At 35.0% G+C, this 22703-nt stretch overlaps 1 protein-coding gene across 1 annotated transcript in view; it reads right to left on the minus strand.

Annotated features, from left to right (window-relative positions):
• The window catches only part of LOC150095279 (lysosomal cobalamin transport escort protein LMBD1-like), a 259870-nt gene that overhangs the window by 50675 nt on the left and 186492 nt on the right, over window positions 1-22703 (minus strand). Inside the window, exons 11-12 of the mRNA XM_090410049.1 lie at window positions 18316-18420; window positions 11470-11613 (exon numbers count right to left, since the gene is read on the minus strand). Of these exons, the coding sequence (XP_090266175.1) occupies window positions 11470-11613; window positions 18316-18420 (249 nt within the window). The remainder of the gene's footprint in view (window positions 1-11469; window positions 11614-18315; window positions 18421-22703) is intronic.

Below are 22703 nucleotides of genomic sequence, written 5' to 3' on the forward strand. Positions count from 1 at the left end.
ATGATGCAAAGCAATCAGAGATGATACACTATGATATTGTGTATCATCTCTGATAAATGATATATAGCCACGGTGGCCAAACTGTGGATCGCGAGCCGCATATGGCTCTTCTTAAGTTTTATTGCGACTCAACTAACAAATAAAAAATATTTATCATTTTTTCTTAATTTTCTATTGTTTTTAATTTAATTTTTCAATTAACTACATTGCTGTTCGGCAATGTAGTTATATTTATATTACCTTGTCAGAAAATTTAAAAAGATACATTAAAAGATACAAAAGAATCAACTGACATTATAGACCAATCACAATTAGCAATTTTTATTCGTTTCATTTTCAGGATGGAGTGATGCGAGAATAATTATTAGATTTAATAGCATTAAAAGATAGTACTCATGGCGTTGATATTAAGGAAGCTCTTGATGTTGCCCTTAAAAATGTTCCAAAAAGTGAATTTGTGGCTCTTAACAATTTCTGATAGGTAACTATGGCTCTTGCTGCAAAAACTCTGGCCACCCCTGATATATAGCATTTACAGGGTATTTGAATAGGCTGGAAGTGTGGGCAAACTATAATGGCTATCAATTCAATGGCATATTATATTGGGGGGGGGGGTAAATGAGACCGAGGATCTTGAAAATCATAATGGATAGAAAGTTGAAAGATCTAAATACAACTTGAATGGAATGACCATTGTTCTATGTTTGAAAAAAGTCAAAACTGTCACTTGAAAAAATTTGAAGCTCTGAAACAGAAAAGCACATTCTAGATGCAACTACATCAAGATCACATTGTTGCAAATTTATGATTGCAGCCACTTACAGAAGATACCATCAATGCTCTCATTCAAGGTGATATTTTTGTTATCACTCCTAGACAAGTACCTGTTCTGACCAACATTAAATGAGGTATCCATGATCTATATCCCACAGTGGTTAAAATATTTATCTGAATGTGGCCAGAATTCTTACATAATCCAAACTTCCTAAAAGCAATACAGTATAACACTAAGGAAATATCAGTCTTAAAAAAACTCGTACAACAGCAACAAAAATTATAACTAAAGCAGGTAAGAGAAATACTATAATAAAAATGAACAATCTTCTTTGGCAAACCCCATTTACATATCAGGATCCCACTAAATCTTAAAAAAAAAAAAAAAAAAAAAAACCTTCATGAATTATTAAAAAAAGTTACATCCTGGTCTAAAGAAATTGTTAAAAAACTTAAACCTTACCATGCCAAATCTCCCCCAAATCCCCCCCCCCATTCAACAGCATAAAGAGCCCCATCTACAATCTAACCACAAGATCTCCCTCCCCACACACACACAACTCTTACTCTTTCATAAAAATTTCTATTCACTTTAAAACCTTAACTAGAAAAATTCAGATATCAATCATCTTTGTATTACATTACCAATGTACTGTTGATAGAGACCCTTGCCCTCATCAAGCGACATTTCCCTTCTGACATTTAAATTATTCAAAATCATTTATTCTGATTATTTTTTTATGGAAAGGAAAAATACACAAACAATTATTATATGGGATTGCAATGGAACCCCCCCCCCCCAGCTAATCTCTATATGAAATTTTTGGAAAATCAAGCACTCACATATACTTTGCTAGCCTAACTATTTGACCTGTTGGCTCAGACATATTAGATACATTTTTAGTTCGCTTTTTTTAAACTGACATCCAAAAATTTTCACTTAACTATTAAAAAAAACTGTCTCCCCATCCAAGATACACTAGCTGCATGGCTATCAAATAGTCCATTATACTTTTCTGTTTAGTGGAGACCCACACACCTCGGAAGGCATGCGTGTAAGCAGTCACACCATATTCCAAGAGTATGGTATCCTCAAAATATTTACACACAGCCAGGATTATTTTGTTCAACTGAAACTGCTACCAAACTTAAGTACCTTTTACAACACTTTTTTTTTTAACATGGCTATAATATCTGTAAAATAAATAAAATACTGCAATCCCACTATTCTTCTTGCAAATAATGCAACAGATCACAGCAGAACTATTCTTATCTCTTGTGTTCAAGGTAGATCTGAAAAGATAACTAGTTATTTGCAAATATAATTCCATAACACTTTCGAACAAACTACTTACTAGCAATCTTCATTCATTTTCCTATAGGTCAGCTTCTTCCTCTTGCACATACCAGAGGGTATAAAGTTCAATGTGCCATGAAACAACCTACTTTGGACAGACTGAAGATATGTTGAAATCTGCCTTGAAGAACATAAAAACTATGTTTGCAATCATATGCATGGCAGATCATGCTCTGGACATTCTTCACACAGGATTAAACGGAAGAAGATAGTTATGCTGCAGAATTGTTATACCAATTCCATCTGAGTAGCGCTGGCCCAAGCAAATTTTTGAGTGTGTGCAAGATTTTTTTCCCCACCCTTCGGTTTCATATTTATATTATTTATTAATATATACATTTTTTTATATTAAAATATTAAATTACTAAATAAAAATTTCAGATTAATTTTGTTTTTTAAATAAAAATATTCTATTTATAAGAGAATCAAATTTTCTCAGTGAAATTGGATATAAACGTTTCTGTCTGAGGGATTATCAAACTAAAAATGATTATTTTGAGCTTATATAATTATCTTCATATATATATGTATAAATTTAATATTTTTGAAATATATGATATATCCAATTTAATTCATTTTTTTATTTTTAATTTTTTTCTGCCACATTATAATTGTACAAACCTTTGTATGTTTTCTGCCTGTGACATCCCCCCCCCCCCCCGCCTGCATCTGAGAGACTATTTTTAGCATCAGCCATGAAGCACTTCTCCAATGTCAACAACTACAGCTATATTAATTTGGAAGACGATATTTAGCCTGACCATTTTAGGACATTAGCTAATTTCATTTAAATTTGCATTGTTTCTGTATCTATTAAGTGCTGTGTGTTTACCATATTTGTAATTTGTGTTCTGAAGATGATGGTTGGAAATCCAGCAAAATATTGCTAAGTTAAATAAATAAAATTATTTTCCAATGGTGTGTTTTATACTGTGAAGCCAGTTATGGAAAACACGTGACATGTCAGGACTTGGATGAGCATGGCAAGAAATGATACATTTTTATTGTACTTCATTACATTTGCAAGATTTTTTTTTTATGTCAGCTAAATCTGAATTTTGGAATGAAAATTAATCCAAACAAAACTAAAACAATGAAAATGGGAAGAAATGAGGAAAATATTTCAATAAATTTAGAAAATCATATACTTGAACAAGTAAAGGAATTTACATATCTTGGCAATCTCATTACTCACAATCTTGATAACACAGAAACAGTAAAATGCAGACTTAAGGGATGGTCTAATACAAATAAAATATGGAAAAATAACAGCATTTCAAAAAGCCTCAAAATAAAACTATAAAACTATTATTATAACTACATTTTACTAAAAGGCTCCCAAGCAGGCTAAATTGGCTGATGTCTTGGCTGTTGGGCTGATGATCTTAGAATGTAAGCTTCCCAAATTTGAGGCAGTCTCATGCACCCAAATTTGTTGAGGTTTGGGAAGTTTTTCAAAGCTGAGGCTGATTTAAGGAATAATTTTTCATACTTGTACTTGCTGTGGTGTAATAAAGTGGCCTTCTTCCAATGTATTCTATGGTGGTTGTCTAATGCAAGGTCAGCAAGTCCCGAGTGGAACTGGATGTAGTCCTTGTGTTTGGATATCCCGATATTGGCTGTCCTGCATGTTTAGCTGTAGCAGGACAGTTTGCAACTGCAAAGGAGCAGGTATACTTCAGGTAGGTCTAGGGGAAGTGGAAATACGAATTTCTTATGTGGTTTGTAATTAGTTATGAGGTCATTATTTTTTAGGATTTTTGTTAGTTTTTCGAATGTATACCTTGGATGTATGGAATGGTGATAGATTTAGCGTAATCTCCACTATGAAGGGGATTATGGTTAACTGGTTTTAATATTTTTTAGACTTTTTTGGGGTGATAGTACAATTTAGCACATTAGAAGGCATCTTTCAGACTCTAGGACTGACTTCAGTTGTCTTTCTTCAGCATCATTTGCTTAGTGTGAGTGCTTGTGTGCACATATCATTGTTTTGTGATCCCTGAAGAATGCAATGTAACATGTTAAAGATACCAAGCAATTTTATAAACATGGTTTTAATCTTGCCAAGTAAGCAAACAAACAGTAAGTCAAGTTTGCGTCTGAAGTATGTTCAGGTCTGAGGCAACTCGTGGTAAAGGTGGAGTAAGCTCTGATCGCTTTCCTTAGAATCTCTCATAATGCAAAACACATCTCCTTGCATACATGTATGATGCTATGCATTAAGGGAAGGGTCACTACCCAGACTGGTTTCGACCTTTATTGAGGTCTCGTCAGTGAGAGCCAGAGCCTGAGATGACACTAAGGAAAGTGATCAGAACTTACTCCACCTTTACCACGAGTTGCCTCAGACACAAACTTGACTTACCTGCTTGTTTGCTTACTTGGGAAAAAGGATTAAAACCAAGTTTATAAAATTGCTTGGTATCTTTAACATACAGTATACCCAAGGTAAAAAACTTTCTACATCTTTCTCTCATCCTGAGATTTTTATTTAATAAGGTCAAAGCACCTTGTGGCAACTTGTATAGGTAAAATTTATAAGTTCTGCATTACTTCAACCTTGGCATCTCAGGGTCTAGCTCTCATTGATGAGACCTCAATAAAGGTCGAAACTAGTCTGGGTAGTGGGCCCTTCCCTTAATGCATAGCATCATACATGTCTGCAGGGAGATGTGTTTTGCATTATGGGAGATACTAAGGAAAGTGATCAGAGCTTACTCCACCTTTACCACGATGACTGAAAATACTTCAGGCACAAACTTGTACCTGCTTGTTTGCTTACTTGAGAAAAAGGATTAAAACTAAGTTTATAAAATTACCTGGTATCTTTAACGTATAGTATACCCAAGGTAAAAGACTTTCTGCAATGTAACATTGCTGAAATATAGGTGGTTATTAAAGTGTTTATAATTAATAATTTAGTTTACATTGTCATTTCTTAAAAAAAAAAAAAAAAAAAAAAAAATTAAACGCAGGTCAAGCATATGTAATGTCCTATTCGCATCATATATATGTGTAGCATTTTGAAGAGCTTTCGAGTTCTCATGCCCTTGCTAATCACATTCTTACTCAATTTCCAGTGAGGACCTCTTTTTCTGTCTCCTCCAGCCAAATTTTTCTATATTCCTCTTACACATGAAAAGCAGGACTTTTAGCAAATAAATGCCACATGTGGGTGCTTAAGGGTCAAAGCTGTATAACTGAGAGGAGACCTCCACATAGCCTTTAAAGGAATGCGGAGAACCGACCAGGGCTTCTGACCTAATGTCCCATCCTCACCTTCTCGTGGTGCACCCTGCTGGGTATCTACTTGGATACTGAACGTACTATCAACGTAAGAAGCCTGAATGGCAAAGAAATGGAGCTAGCTGAGGAATTAGATAAGTACCAGATCGAAATAATAGGGGTGACTGAAACAAAAAAGACAAAAACTGATGAGATCTTTCTGAGCAATAAATACAAAATGTTATATTCAGGCAATGATAATCAAGGAAAAGAAGGAGTAGCCATAGTATTCAACACAAAATATGAGGCTAATCTTCTTGAATGGCAGTCAGTCTCAAGTAGAGTAATGTGGGCAAATATGAGAATGGAGAACTGGACAATGAGACTTATTTGTGCCTATGGTCCCACAGAAGGTTCTACAAAGGCAGAAGTGGAGGAATTTTTTTGAGGCTTTAGAAAAAAGCAACTGACACAATGAAAAAGGAAAAGTTGGTCCTTGTTGGGGATCTAAATAGCAGAGTAGGAAATGATTGTGAGACATACAAAAATATTTTGGGAAAATTTGGAGAAAAGAGCAAAGCTAATAATAATGGCAAATATCTGTTGGATTTCTGCTCAGGACATGGACTGGTTATTACTAACACCATGTTCCAACATAAAAATGTGCACAAATTCACATGGAGAGAAGAGGCTAGGAATAAGAAAAGTCTCACTGACTATGTTATTGTTGATAGTGATGTTTTCTCCCTGGTGCAGGACACCAGAGTGTACAGAGGATTTGAAATTGGAAGTGATCACTATTTAGTCTTGAGCAGGATAAAATTGAATTTCATATTGAAAAGAATAACATGTAAGAAAGTTTTAAAGCGAATAAAAGTTGAGCAGCTCTCAGATGTGAACTGTAGGCTAAAATACACAAAGATTATTGAAGAAAAAATGAAAGAGTTTGAGAACAGGAATCAAACCTTGGAGATTCAGTGGCAAACTCTGAAGAAAACATTGATTGATTCTGCCAGAGAGGCATGTAGTGAGGTTATCTGTAAGGATAAAAAAATCAGAACTCCCTGGTGGACACAGGAAGTTAAAGAGGCAGTGAAGGAAAAGAAGAAAGCATACTAAAAGTTCCTGTCAAATAAGTCAGCTTGTGCTCTTAGAGAATATAGAGACAAATGCAAGAATGCTAAACACTGTGTAAAACTAGCTAAACAAAAGTCATGGGAAGACTTTGGCAAGAATATAGAAAATAAATATCAAGAAGGTGGCAAAATATTCAGGAGGTTGTTGAAGAAGCTTAAGAATGGAGGAAAGAGTGCTGTAAAAGGAATTAGAGATGATAAAGGTGACATGAAAACGGGAGAAAAAGATATCCTTGAAGTATGGAGTAATTACTTTGATAAACTGCTAAATGAAACAAGCAGTGATGACAGCACAGTGGTAAAAAACACTGACCAGGCATGCAGTCAGGAATACATATCCATACTAGAAGTAGAAAAAGCCATCAAAGGCTTGAAATGTGGAAAGGCAGCAGGAGTAGATGATATTCGACCAGAAATGCTGAAGTATGGTGGTATAAGAGTCTTACAGTGGCTGCACTGCATAGTTCAGAAAGCCTGGACAGAGGGACGAATTCCCGATGATTGGAGTAGAGCTCTCATAGTACCCATATATAAAAAGGGAAATAAAACTGCATGTGAGAATTACAGAGGTATTTCCCTACTGAGTGTTCCTGGCAAGATCTATGCAAGTATACTTGAGAAACGGTTGAGAAGAATAGTGGAAGAAAAGCTTGGTGAAGAACAAGCTGGATTCAAACCAAATAGAGGCTGTCAGGATCAGATCTTCACTTTACGACAAATAGTCGAGAAAGCATGGGAATATAACAAAGAGATCTGTATTTAAATTTTGTCGATCTGGAAAAGGCATATGACAAGGTGCCAAGAGAGAAGCTATTCAATACGCTGCAGTTATATGGTGTCGATGGGGCATTATATCAAGCAATACTTAGTCTTTATTTGAGTTGTAAGTCAGCAGTTAGAACTGAAGGAAGTACAGGAAGATGGTTTAATGTTAAATCTGGTGTGAGACAAGGATATACATTATCCCCTCTGTTATTCATTATCTATATGGATCACATTATGAAGGAAAGTGGTATTAAACATGATATCAAAATTGGAGATGTTAATGTCAGCTCTTTGCTTTATGCGGATGATGTTATACTTCTAAATAAATCTGCTACAAGTCTGCAAGATTCTCTGACTAAATTGAATAGCTGTTGTAATAGATATGGTATGAAGGTCAGCAATAACAAGACAAAGATAATGAAAATAGGCAGAATCACTGAAAATGTCAATTGTGTTGTGAATGGAGAACCTGTGGAACAAGTAAAACATTTCAGCTATTTAGGCACGATTTTTACTGAAGACGGTAAATTAAATATAGAAATAGGCAACAGAATCAGCAAAGCTGGTATGGTGGGAAGTCAATTGAATAAATTCATATGGAATAAGAGAGAAATTAGTCGGAACACTAAATTAGCTGTATACAAGACAGTGTTCAAACCAGTTTTAACTTATGGATCTGAGAGCTGGGTCAGAAGTAAAACACTTGACCAAAGACTAGAGACTGCAGATATGAGAGTCCTGAGAAAGATTATAGGCGTGAACAGATGGCATCAATGGCAATATCATATTAAAAACGAGGATATTAGGAAAGAACTTGACATTGTCAGCATCCAGGAATGCGTTAGCAGAGCTAATCTCAGGTGGTATGGTCACTTAAACAGAATGGGCGAGGAAAGATTAGCAAAACAAGTGTTCTCTGCCAGGTTGGCAGCAAAACGACCCAGAGGAAGACCAAGATATGGGTGGATTGATACGGTACAAAGTGCTTTAGACGATAGAGATATAAGATCTGATAATGTTGGAGTCTTGACAAGTAACAGACTGATTTGTAGGAAAATTGTAGATAGGAAATTAATAATGATGTAATTTTTTTCATGTAGTACTATCATATCCTGTACACCCCTTGAGGGTACATGCAGGAATTTGATGATGCCACATGTGGGCTGTGGTCAGGAGCAGAGTAAGTAATCAGTTGATATTATTCTTAAATATATGTAGTTTATAGTCCTTTGGAATACTTCTTGGAGGAAACTGTTTCAAGAACTGAGGTGTATAGAATGAAGGATGACTGGGAATAGCAGGTTCAGAGAGTATGCAGTTCAAATGTAAAGGAATGTTTGACAGCTGTTCCTCAAGTTCCTGTGGATCTGGCAAAATGATAAACAACAATGGATGCTAGTTCTAGTAAAGAGGAGTCAAGGGGATATCTGTAGATGAGAAAAACCCAGTGAAGAAACTGATCTTCTATGAGACAGTGACTGAAGAGAATGTGTGTGTCATTAATCAACTGAACCATCCTTTTCTGAATAGCACAAAGAATTTTTAGGGAGGTCTTAGGTGGTGTGGCCCACCAAACATGAGAACAGCATTCCAAGGTTGGATAGATTTGAAATTTATATAGAGTGAGTAAGCAGTTTCAGGAGAAGCACCATCCAGAGTGAAAAAGGATGCTAAGATTTGTGGAAGCTGAGGATGCTACAGAAGTGATATGATTATGCTAGGAAGGGTTTGGAACAAGAGTCAGTCCAAGAAGAGAAATCTGGTCTTAACTACTGAGCTGAGCAGCATCAAAAGTAAGTGGACTTTTATGAACTTCGAATGAATTTCCTTTGGAGTTAAACCTCCTTTTACAAAGAATTTTATAACTGCATGATACTCAATTTTATCCATTTCAAGGGATACAGACAACACTTTTGCTTCAGACAGCTGTATAATATAAATTACTTGATAGAATGACTTGCAATTTCACATCGATGCTTACAGATGTACCAACACTTAGGAAAAAAAACCTTGCCAATAGCGTTGCCATCTACGGTCAAGAACTTTTCAGACCACCATCATATGCTTCTTTTGTTGATGTCAATAAATAGTTTTAAAATTTCAGTTCCATCATCATCAAATTTCTGACATGTACCCTCAAGGGGTGTACAGGATATGATAGTACTACATGAAAAATTTACATCATTACTAACTTCCTATCTACAATTTTCCTCCAAATCAGTCTGTTACTTGTCAAGACTCCAACATTATCAGATCTTATATTTTTATCGTCTAAGGCATTTTGTACCGTATCAATCCACCTATATCTTGGTCTTCCTCTGAGTTGTTTTCCTACCAACCTGGCAGAGAACACTTGTTTTGCTAATCTTTCCTCGCCTATTCTGTTTAAGTGACCATACCACCTGAGATTAGCTCTGCTAATGCATTCCTGGATGCTGACAATGTCAAGTTCTTTCCTAATATCCTTGTTTTTAATATGATATTGCCATTGATGCTATCTGTTCAAGCCTCTAATCTTTCTCAGGACTCTCATATCTGCGGTCTCTAGTCTTTGGTCAAGTGTTTACTTCTGACCCAGCTCACAAATCCATAAGTCAAAACTGGTTTGAACATTGTTTTGTATACAGCTAATTTAGTGTTACGACTAATTTCTCTCTTATCCCATATAAATTTACTCAATTGACTTCCTACCATACCAGCTTTGTTGATTCTGTTGTCTATTTCCATATTTAATTTACCATCTTCATTAAAAATCGTGCCTAAGTAGCTGAAATGTTTTACTTGTTCTACAGGTTCTCCGTTCACAACACAGTTGACATTTTCAACGATTCTACCCATTTTCATTGTCTTTGTCTTTTTATTGCTGAGCTTCATACAATATCTATTACAACAGTTATTCAATTTAGTCAGGGAATCTTGCAAACTTGTAGTGGATAAATAAATTCTAAATATTATACTTCTAAATAAAGTATTCACCCCCCTGGGGGGGTGAATACTTTTTTTTAGGGAAAGGGACATAAGCCAAATAAGTTTGGGAACAACTGCTTTAACCTAACATTTCTCTCATATCCCCCTATTTTCCTTCTATTACCCAACTTTCTTTTTTAATGAGCTAACCTTTAATTTATCATCAGAGGATTATTCCACACACCATCTTGATCGGATCATTTATACTACTTCCTGATCCCCAAGAAACTCCAGTGACTAGAAATAGTACAGTAATCCAGATGTAGTCGCATGAAGATATTATAAAAAGGAATGATAACTTTGTTATGTCTATTAATATGTTCTTCAATAATCAAGTAATCTTATGAGCTATTTTGTCCATCCTAACTTCATCAGTTTCCTGGGGTTGTAACAATTCTATCAATGTGGTTCACAACTTTTAATCTATTTATCCCAAAATGCACAACGTTATACTTTTCCAACCATTATCTTTTGTTTATACTGTCAAGATTTCTACATCACCTTGATTAACTCACCAAAGCAAGACCACCAAAAACCAACATATCCAATAGTGAATACAAAGCTCTACAGGAAATGAAGAAAAACAAAGAAATAGTAATCACCAAAGCAGATAGGGGAAGAAATGAGTGCTATACTCAAAGGCTGTTGAGTATAGCACTCAACAGCCTTTTATCCTGGAGTGCTACCATGTGACCCCTTTGCACGCAATTCAAAAATTTGAATGTGTATCTGCTTTGTACTCAAAATCACCAATTATACAAATTGCCACAAGCTGATGCATCTGAATTTACAGTTGTAATCTTTAGGAATAGTGATCGTCCCTAGGTTTTGTACACTATTATATTACTGAGTCTGAGAATAACAAGTCAAATGATCTAGTTGCTTTACAATGACTGAACTTCACTGTAGTTCATATACATCTAGATTATGGCAACCCAAACATCAGTCACTTGAGAATTTCAGACTTTCAAGGCTTATTATATGTCAGAAGTTTTGAGATCTGAGTATGGCTAACAAGATTAAGGAGAGGCACTTAATTGCACTTTCTAACAACTTACAGGACAATAAGAACGCATTTGTGGCAGTTGTGTAGTTTGTGGGTATATTAGTAAATGTAATACACTGCTGGATTGGGTTGTAGAGCTAAATCATATCTGTGTCTTAACAGGTCTTGATTTCCTGATTCTATGGAGATTATAAATAATAATAATAGGAGTATAACAAAGAAAAACTGAAACTTACCATGTATGTTTGACTGCCATAAGTTGCATACTGTGGAGCTATGCTAAACAGCAAAATATTTATAGCCAACACTGTATACATAAGTGTTGCACAAAGCATTATTAGTCCTTGAGGATGTGTTCGACGACGTCTTATCTTATACAGCTAAAAGTAAAAATTTCATAATTCAGATTTCAATATAATGTGTGTGTGTGTGTGTGTGTATATATATATATATATATCTATATCTATTCTATCCATAAAAAAGGATGGATATCTATAACCAATCTGTACTAGATCAAGGGTTACATAAACCAGAAATCTTGCTTTAAATTTTGTTTTAATACTAATTCAAGCACTTCACCACACAATTTTTTAACAAAATTCACATTTATGTTTTGTTCTGGATATGTCTGAAATGTTAACCTAATATCTTGATTCTCACTCATCACAAAAACAATTACATTAAACAGCCAGAATAATGGAATTTAATTTTTAATTATTTATGAAGAATCTGTCTGATTCCAAAGACCTCTGTGATTAGTGTCAATAGCACGAGAAGCAAGGCAAGACTAGTTGGATTCTGAAAATGCAATATAGTCTTGATGTTCTTGGATTCTAATGAAAACAGAGCAGCCAGTCTGTCCAAAATAGTTAAGATGACATGAGCAGGGCACTTGACAGACACCTGGTAATGAGAGAAGTGATAATGTATCCTTTATAAATGGCAATGAATTTATAAATGGTAAGTCCCCATGGTGCTTGTGATTTGCAGGCATGGGCATGGCTAACCCATGGTCCCAGAGCTAAGTATAATCTATTTCAAAGCTTTTGGTCATACTTTTCTCTCTAACTCTTCCACTTCCTGCTTCTACCCTCATACTAACATTCTTCCTAATGAGGATTCTTTACTTAAAACTTTCTGTCTGTCTCTTTTCTTGCTTACTAACCTCAGGAGGAGGTCTTCCATTCTCCCTGAAGCTATTAGAGTACTCGAGGGCTAGGGGTGTTTCCTCCTCTTTCAACTAACCACTAATAGTTATAGTAGTGGGCAGCAGCGCTACTTGTATTAACCTCCTGTAGCATACATGTTACAATACAGCGATGTGGAAGGCAAGGAGAAACCACATTACATTCCCAAGTAAAAGCAGCAATGGAAGTTAAAAATGAAATCAAGATTGGTGATGGAGCCTTCACTGAAGGAGTCATGGCCGGCAGGAGAAGTAACCGGGCTTCTCAGGTCGACAGCCAACGAAATCCTGGTACTTATTCAAAAATGAAGATAAGAAATAAGCTGAATATTGGAACATGGAATGCAAGAACACTGCTAGACCCAGGTAAAATAGAAAATGTGAAAAAAGAAATGGAAAGACTTGAAATAGACATTCTGGGCATTAGTGAGATGAGATGGGAGGGACAGGGTGATTTCTGGAGTGGAGAATTTCGGATAATATATTCAGGACAAAGAAGGGCGAGTCAGGTGTTGCAATAATACTTCATAAAAAAAGTTGGAAAGTTAATCACTACAATAATTAACTATAGTGAGAATCATGGCAATAAGCATTCAAAATGAACCAGTAAACCTCAATATTATAATGGTCTACATGTCAACATCACAACATAGCGACGAAGAAATAGAAGAAATCTGGAGCAGCTTTAAAGACAGAGACAATACAATAATAACGGGAGATTGGAATGCTATAGTGGGAGAAGAGAGCAATGATAATGTTTCAGGAAGATTTGGTCTTGGATGTAGGAATGAAAGAGGAAACCAATTAATAGAATTTTGTACACAAAAACAGTTAGTTATAGCAAATACACTATTTCAAGTTCCAAAAAGAAGACGATACACCTGGAAAGCATCTGAGGATTCAAATAGATATCAAATAGATTATATATTGGTCAAGAAAAGATACAGAAACCAAATAAAAAATTGCAAAAGCTATCCAGGTGCTGACATTAGTAGTGACCATAACCTTGTCTTAATGAAAACAGAACTGAAACATAGGAAACAAATCCAAAGATCCAACCCAATAAGATGGAACCTTGAAAAATTAAAGAGTAAAGAGAGGATACCAAGAGGCAACTGATCATAACATTCCAGAAAACATAAATAGTCAGAATAATATTGAAAACCAATGGAATATGATTAAAGAGTTAATTACAAATTCATCAAATCAATTATTGAAAAATGCAGAAAAAGAAAAGAGAAAACATTGGATAACAGATGAACTACTTGGCCTTATGGATGAAAGAAGAAAATATAAAAATGCTGTTAAAGAAGATGTGGCCAAATACAAATATCTTAAAAATCAAATTACAAGAAAATGTAGACAAGCCAAAAAATACCTGGAAGAACAGTGTAATAACATTGATGAATTATTTAAAAAAGAAAACATAGAGAAAGCCTATAAAGAAATTAACAAACTGACTTTCAAATTTAATTCTTCTGGTTCCCAACTGCCATACAGCCGCGGGAGGGTAGCTATATGCTACCATTCTAGGGAGAGATGATTATAAGCAAGGTGGTTTCCTGTTGCCTTCCTTGCCGTAAGTATTTATGACTGTAACCTGTGTGTTCACGGGGCCGGTTTGCCTGCTTGCGGGATGAAAAACCTCAGATAAACTGGCGGAAAAAACCCTGCTGCCCATGCCCAAGACCAGCTAACTTGGCTATGGCTGAGGAAGATCCTTAAGCTCCTCACGTCGTGGATGGGAATCGAACCTAGGACACTCCTTCCCCAGGCATATGGTTGCGAAGCGCAAAGCCACTAGGCTAACCAAGAACAGCAAAAACAATGCCATCAAAGATGAAAATGGAAAATTACTAATAGAATCTGAGGGTATATTAATGGAATGGAAGATTTATCTTGAAAATCTCTATAATGGCGACGAACTTGATGGTGATATCAGCATAGAAAATCAAAATGAAGATAATCTAGGACCCCCAATAATGTGTGAAGAATTTGATAAAGCACTGTCCGAAATGAGTAAGGGAAAAAGTCCAGGTGTAGACAATATTCCTATAGAACTGCTACAAAATCTAGGTGATGAGACAAAATCCTTACTCTATCAATTAACAGCCCAAATCTATGATAGAGGAGAAATACCAAAGGAGTTTATGAAATCAACCATAATACCAATACCAAAAAAGAATAATGCAAACAAATGCAGCCAATTTAGAACAATAGCTTTAATCCCATATATTAGCAAAATTCTGCTAAAAATTATTCAAAATAGAATTTATTCAAAAATAGATTGCCTATTGGATGAAGACCAATTTGGATTCAGAAAGAATAAAGGAACAAGAGAGGCAATACTCTGTTTAAGAACAATAATAGAGAGAAGATTATACCTTAGTCAAAATACTTACGTTTGCTTCCTTGATTTAGAGAAAGCGTTTGATAAAGTAAACCAGCAAATACTCTTAAATTCTCTAACTAATATCAGCATAGATTTGAGGGATAGAAAAATAATTTATCAAATTTACAAAAATCAAAATGGAACATATTAAAAAATCAATGATAAGGAGAAAATAATAAATATCAGGAGTGGAGTAAGACAAGAATGTATACTTTCACCACTTTTATTTAATTTATATATTGAAAAGGCCATTCAGGAAACTAAAGATAAAATAAATAGTGGCATAAAGATAAATGGTGAACAAGTTATGCATATAAGATTTGCTGATGACATAGCCCTTGTAGCAGAAAACAGAAGAACATTAAAAAGAATGCTAGAATTACTAAATAATAACCTTGAAAAATATAAAATGAAAATCAACACAGATAAGACTAAAATCATTGTTACAGGCAAAATCCCTATCAATACAGAGCATATAGACATCAGCGGGGAACAAATAAAACAAGTGAAAAGCTTTAAATATTCAGGAAGCCTAATAACAGAAGATGGCAGAATAAGAGAAGGCATAAGATCAAGAATAAACAACGAAAAAGCCCAATTCTCTAAGATGAAAAGCATTTTAACCTCAACCTACAATTGGAAAAAAATTAATAAAGACATTGATATGGAGCATTGCACTGTATGGATGTGAAACCTAGATTCTAGGCAGAGAAGAATGGAGGCTTTTAAAATGTGATGCTGGCATCGCATGAAGAAAATAAAATGGACAGAAAAAAAAATGAAACCAACAAGTCCTGAGAGAGATAAATGAAACAAGAGCTCTAATAAAATCGATCAAAATTAGAAGGGATAGGTGGTTTGGACATATACTTCGACATGATGGACTTGTGAAAAGAATAACTGAAGGCAAAATAGAGGGGAAAAGAAGAAGAGGCAGACCATGGAAAAGCTTTCTTGACCAAGTCAAAGACAGCACGGGTTTGAGGAATTACCAGGAGGTTAAGAAGAAAGCCAATGACAGAGCAGAATAGAGGAAATTGCTGCTGAGCTACCAGTCCCAAGACTGATGCAACTGATGATGACAAATGGTAAGAAATGAGACAGTTTCCAAGCTTGTTTTTACAAAGAATCTATGCTATTTGTTAAGAGGCTCCTTATAGGTAGAGTATCACAATTCTTTTCATATCAGATTGTAGTCTGGTTGATAGATGATAATTATGAATAACTTTTTTGAATGGTGGTTTTGTTGTATCCATTAGACATCAAACTGCTTTTAATTTTATTTAATTCATCTAACAAAAGGGAACTGGAAGAGCAGATCACATGCGCTCTATATACAAGACTCTTGATAATAGCTATGTTTTGTCATGAATGATAGTGTGAGGATGAGTGAATGTATCTGCCAATAAAGGTCAAGTTTTCTATAAACTGAAAATTTAACATGACCTGTAGGGATTTCGAATTATTAAGGCATCCAAAACTGTAGATGGTTGTTGGATTTACGTTTAATAGTGAACTTGATACTGGAGTATAAAGTTTATTTTTTCCATGAAACGAAGCTATTCTGACTCTGAATGGAACCAGTCTGCAAAGATATCAGCAACGCAGCCATATACAAGGTTGTGGGAAAATAGTTTGCAAGAGTTGATTTTCTAGCTACATAAAATAATCAACTAAAGCTTATGAGAAAGAACTGCCCACTGCCAGAATCCTTCAATTTTGTTTGAACAACTTGCTCGCACATGCAAAATAGCCTGTACTAATGGTGAATTTAAATAGGCTGACAATGTCTTTTGAGAAATCAGATTGCAAAAATTGAAGAATAAGTAAATAGGGTATAATAAATTTAGTTTAATCCTTTATCCAAGTGTGAGCAAACAAAGTTTGTGCCTGAAAATATCTTCAGGACTGGGATAAGGTAGAACAACACCGGGCAACTCATTGCAAAGGTGGAGCAAGCTAATAGCACTCCTATCCCAGTATCTCCCATAATGCAAAACACATCTCCTTGCGGATATGTATAATGTTATGCATTAAGGGAAGGGCCACTACCCAGACTAGTTTCGACCTTTATTGAGGTCTCTTCAGTGGGAGCCAGGCCCAGAGTTGGAGATACCAGGCAGAAGCATTAGCAAGGTCATCTCTACCTATAGGAGTTGCCAAAGGGTGTGCCACCTTTTTATTAAATTACTCTGGATTTAGAGACAGATGTCGATGTTAGCTTGCTCCACCTTTGCAACGAGTTGCTCAGGTGGAGCAAGTCGTTGTATTACCTTATCCCACTCCTGAAGATACTTTCAGGCGCAAACTTTGTTTGCTCACACTTGGATAAAGGATTAAACTAAATTTATTATAGTCTAACCAAGTGAAAAATAAACTTTCAACAAGTAAATAGGGAGACTGCATCAAGCAAAACCATAATCATTATTAGATAGATATAGATCTTTAATTTTCCTCCTTAAAGTCATGGCAGTTTTTAATATAAGAACTAGTGTAGTCGATTAGATTCTGAAGATGACAAAAAAGATGTTCAGCAAGGTAGTAAGCAGAAGAGTCAATACAGTCAACTATTGGGTGTAGTGGGTAGTCATCTTAGTGGACTTTGGGTAGATCACAGAGATGAGGTAGACAGGCTTGATGAATTTGTAACCTCTTAACAGTAGCAGCAGCATCCCAAGATAATCTATAAATAAATAATGTATTTAATTTATTGATTTGACTCTTTGTTGGATTCCTGCTAATCACACTGCATGTTGGCCTATTTCTTCATAAGATATTCATTTTATGATCAACATACAGTGTGATTAGCAGGGATCTAACAAAGAGTCAAATCAATAAATTAATTATCGAACAATGCACAATCTTGAGATGCTGCTACTGTTGATAGGTTACAAATTCATTATGTTCATTTGCCTTGTCTCTATGTTCTATCTAAAGTCCACAAAGATGGCTACCCACTGTGTCCAATATTGGACTGTATTGGCTCTCCCACTTACCATCTTTCTCATTATCTTTGGAATCTGATTGGGCACATTAGATCTTACATCAAAAATAGTTGTGGCCTTAAGAGAGAAAAATTAAAGATTTATATACTCTTTAATTTTTTGCAATCTGATTTCTCAGAAGACATTGTAAATCTATTTAAATTTGCCATCGATGCAAGCTATGTTACATGGCAGAATAAGTTGTTCAAATAAAATTGAAGGAACAGCAATGGGCAGTTCTATCTCATGAGCTTTAGCTGATTATTTTATGAATCATTCAAGAAATCAACTTTTGTAAACTACTTTTCCACAACCTTGTACATGGCTGTGATTTGTTGATGATATCTTTGAGGCAGATTAGCATCAGTTCAGAAATGTCTAGCATGTGTTCCCTATACTGATATCATATTAACATTAATTTGATATTAAGTTTCTGTTTTAATACCAATAGTTTCACTAATAGATTAAAAAACATAATAACCAACAGCTGATAAAATCTTTTCTAAGAATAATTACGTACCTGTAAGAATAAGAACCATATTCCTATATGCTGCATTCCAGAAACAGTGCACAAAACCAAAAATAACACAATTCCTGCAAATAAGATGTAATCTACTGGGAAAGCCTACAAATGAGAAAAACTTTCATGCAAGTTGAACAATTTTAAATTGCTGTTATACTTTCTTCAAAATCACCAAATGTTATTACCATTTTCAACAAATCTTATAATGAGTGAGACAAAGAAATTTAGATTTAGAGATTTTTTTCTTAGTTTATTTCTTATTTAAATTTTTTATTTTCTGCATTTTTAACAAAATTTTATAAATACTCATTTTGTGTAGTAAGCACTATTTACTATTCTTTAGAAAGAGAAATGTTTATTTAATTACTAATATCATACTTGTCATGTGCATCTGTAGATTAAATATTAAATACAAATATATATATAAAAAGTATTAAAAGATTCTTACATATTAAAAAATGCATGAAATTTATGTAATTTTTACAAATAAATCAAGAGCATTTCTAGCTCCATCTTTAATAAATTACCACATTTAAGGACCAACATTTACAAAGAAGATTAATAGATAATCTTCTTTGTATATCTAAATATCATATATTTCTAATAGTAAATGCAAGAGTAATTGCATTTGTCACAAATATATCAATTCAATCTTTGGAGTTGACCTTTTGTTGACATAACAAGAAAGGTAACTGTTATTTAAAAAAAAAATAAAAAAGGAATGCAGCAATTATATTTTATTAGTGTCTAAAACAATATAAGTGGTTACAACTTATTAAAATATAGAAATTTAATATTTCTGTAGAGAAAGGAAATAGTTTTATTATAATCTTGTATGTCTCAAAGCCTATAGAAAATAAATACTTGTGTAGATCTGGGGTCAATAGCAAAGTAATTTGTTGATATTTTTAAGAGCTGGAGGTTGTAGTCCTTGGGGACTTATTTGTGAATAGCAGATTCTGTGAGTCTGCATTTCAACTGTAAAAGAATGCTTGGCACATGTTGTATGTGTGTGTATGTGTGTTCCTGTAGGTTTAGCAGAAATGGGGAATAATGGATGCTATTTCAAAAGTACCCTTGGAAATATCTGTAGAAGAGACACATTGGGCAAACAGCATCTGTGTGAGAGAGGGATCAACAATCAACCAAGTTGCTCTCTTCTGAAATGTGCCAATTTTTAGAGCTCTTAGCTACACCACCCTAAATGAGCAGTATTCCAATCCTTTCTTTTAATGTGTCTGGTCTCATAGCCGCCAGACACTAGACATTCCTTAGTCACCTAAACAAGCAACACAAACGTATACAGTTCACAACTGAGATTGAAAAACATAACACACTGTTGTTTCTAGGTACACTTGTCACACGTCTCCCCTCGGGCAATCTTTCCTTCACTGTTTACCGGAAACCAACACATACTGGCCAATATATACACACAAACTCCTACACCACCCAACACAAAAACTAGGGCTCTGAAGATCTGCGCCAGTGAATAGGCACTGAAAGACAAATTTAAAGTGATGAACAATACTTTTCAAAAAAATGGATACAGCCAAAACACTGTTAACAAAATTCTCCACAAGACCTCAATAAAAAACAAAGACAAACCAGACTACAATAAAACTATAACCATTCCCTACATTAAAGGGACATCAGACAAAATGAACAGAGTACAACAAAAATACAACGTCAAAGCCACCTTTAAACCTCCTGCAAAATTAAAAAGCTTACTCAACTCATCCAAAGACCCACCCCCTCTGCTGGCCCACTCTGGAGTATACCGTATTTACTGCGCCTGCAATCGGAATCGTGCGTCCTGTTTCTCCTATCATACATAGGAGAAACAGGACGCACAATTCCGATCAGACAAAAAGAACATAAACGACACACCAAATATAATAATTATGGTGAAGCTGGCCTTTCTGATCATGCCCTAAACACCTTATATAGAATTGACTGGAAAAGCACACCAAAACGTGATATGAACACAAATTTAAGGAGGCCTGTGAGATCATTATCAACCACCCCAATCTAAACAATAATGATGGTCTAAAAATCCCACACATGGAAGGCATATATTTGTCGCACAAATCCTTCCTCTCTAAGAACAGCTATAAATAGGACTGTAAAAAATCCAGGATCCTAAATCTAAAATAAGAACTTTAATACTAAAAAATAGGACATCACTGTTAAAGAAAAAATCTGTAAGAAAGAATGTTTATTCATGTTGTAATTTATAAATATTTTAAATAAAAAAATAACAATTGCAATAATAGAAATAGGACATCACTGTTACTGGAAAGAACACTATCTGTAAGCAAGAATGTTTATTCATGTAATCATAAATTAAATCTAGCTTGATATAATTTTTTTTTTTTTTTTCGCTAGCGGTCATGCCAGTGAGTAGCATGTGATCAAATCATTGTTTCTTTAGCTTTCAGCTTGTCTTGTATATTTATGTATGCTCCAGATAATGATCTTGATATGAAGATCGAAACGTCGGGATAAAAAAAGAGTTATTTTAACACAGTTTTAGAATCCATAATTTCAAAAATGAAAGCAGTATTCCAAAGTTGGGTTGATTTGGGATTTGTACAAAATAAGCAACTGGGCAGAAGATAAGTAACATCTTGAAAAGGTTGCCTAGTTGTCTAGAAGCTTAAGATGCTCTAAAAGTGATTATGATAATGCCAGGAAAGGCTAGGAAACTCTTCACACTGGCTAAGAATCAGTCCAAGGAGATCTGGAGAGAGAGAGATCTGGTCATGACTGCAAGGTTCAGCATTATCAAAGATAAGTGGAGAACTAAGGTCTTCTTTTGTGAGAACATGAGCAAATGTGCATCTCTTTCACACATTTGCTGTTGTCCAAATGAAGGATGGTGTGGAGATCAAGATTTAGGGCACTTATTGTCAATGATCTTGAAGCTTGAGATGTTTGAGCACTGCAAGGTTTGTCACATGAGTGGGGGAGTACTATTATCAGTAAAACTAGAAATAGGGTCTGAGGTCAGCGAGAGTAGGTCATATAAAGGAAGAGGGTGTGTAATATAACAGAGTCCTGAGGAATACCTGCATTAACAGGAAAATCTGAAGAGAGAACACCTTTCACCACCACATATAGTGAACAACTTGAAAAAATTGGCAATCCAATTATAAAAGAAGGCAGACTATAAGATGGCAATTTGCTGAGAGGCTCTCAACACAGACCCTATCAAATGCAACAGCACAGGTTTATCTAGACTTTTCAATAGCACATGTACAGAGGAAGGTGATGTAGGCCAGGAGATCTGCTGTGACTCTGGATTGACAAAATTCATATTGGTAGTTACTGATTAATTGACAGTTCTCTAGATGTCGAAGAAGTTGACTGTTAATGACCTCCTCCATTACTCTGGACAACACTGAGGTGAGAACCATAAGTTGATAGTTGGATGGTAGACACATCACCTATTTTTGGAATTAAATGTATATAGATTTACTTCTGTGCTGTCAGGCAGATGTCAGCAAAGTATAATATAGTGTATAGATGGTAAATAATATATATTAGTACACGAACATATCTCTTAAGCACAAGCAGTGGAATTCCATCAGGATCAGAAGCCCTTTTGGTATCTCAATTGCTCGAGATTTCTGGCAGAAAGCTATAGGAGGCATGCAATTTTGAACAGAGTAAAGAATGAAACTGCCATTCCAAAATGGATAATTTCTGTAACAAGATTACACCATATGTCTCAATCTGACCATGGATATGAGGAGTTAAAATCATGAAGATCTTTCCATCTGGCACTATAGTGCCAGACTACATGAGGTCATGAATGGCTGAGGGATGGATGTTCCAAAATAGATGAAACTTGGATGAAATTGTGATTGGAATTACCAAGATGAGCAATTACATCATAAGTGTACCAGGAAGGAAAACTAGTTAAGAAAAGATCTACACTGTTGGGTGAGTGGAGAGGACTGTCAGGGATTCTGGTCCCTGACAGTCCTCTCCACTCACCCAACAGTGTAGATCTTTTCTTAACTAGTTTTCCTTCCTGAAGAAGAGAAAAATTTGTTTTAAATTTTTTATTAAATTTTAAATTATTTATTTACAGTAAATATCTCTGCTTCTCTTCTAGCTTGGATAGTTGGAATATGAAAAGGGGAGCCAGTTAGAATTGTGAACCTAATTAGTCACCTAGGAAGATGACTTTGCTGTTAGGGAATTTTGATTTATGTAGTCCCAACTCACAAAATGTTTTATGTAAACCTTTCACGAGTGGGATAAGAATTTTTCCTTTTTCCATTTTTTTTATTAATGTATTATTTATTTAGTCTAGAAACCCTACTCCAGAAGCCAAGCATGAAACTTTTTCAAGCCGCTGCCTACTTAGAAAAAGCAGG

Source organism: Typopeltis vanoorti, chromosome 20 (assembly GCF_054136105.1).
Source record: "Typopeltis vanoorti isolate ZY-2024b chromosome 20, IOZ_Tvanoo_1.0, whole genome shotgun sequence".
NCBI classification, from domain to species: Eukaryota; Metazoa; Arthropoda; class Arachnida; order Uropygi; family Thelyphonidae; genus Typopeltis; species Typopeltis vanoorti.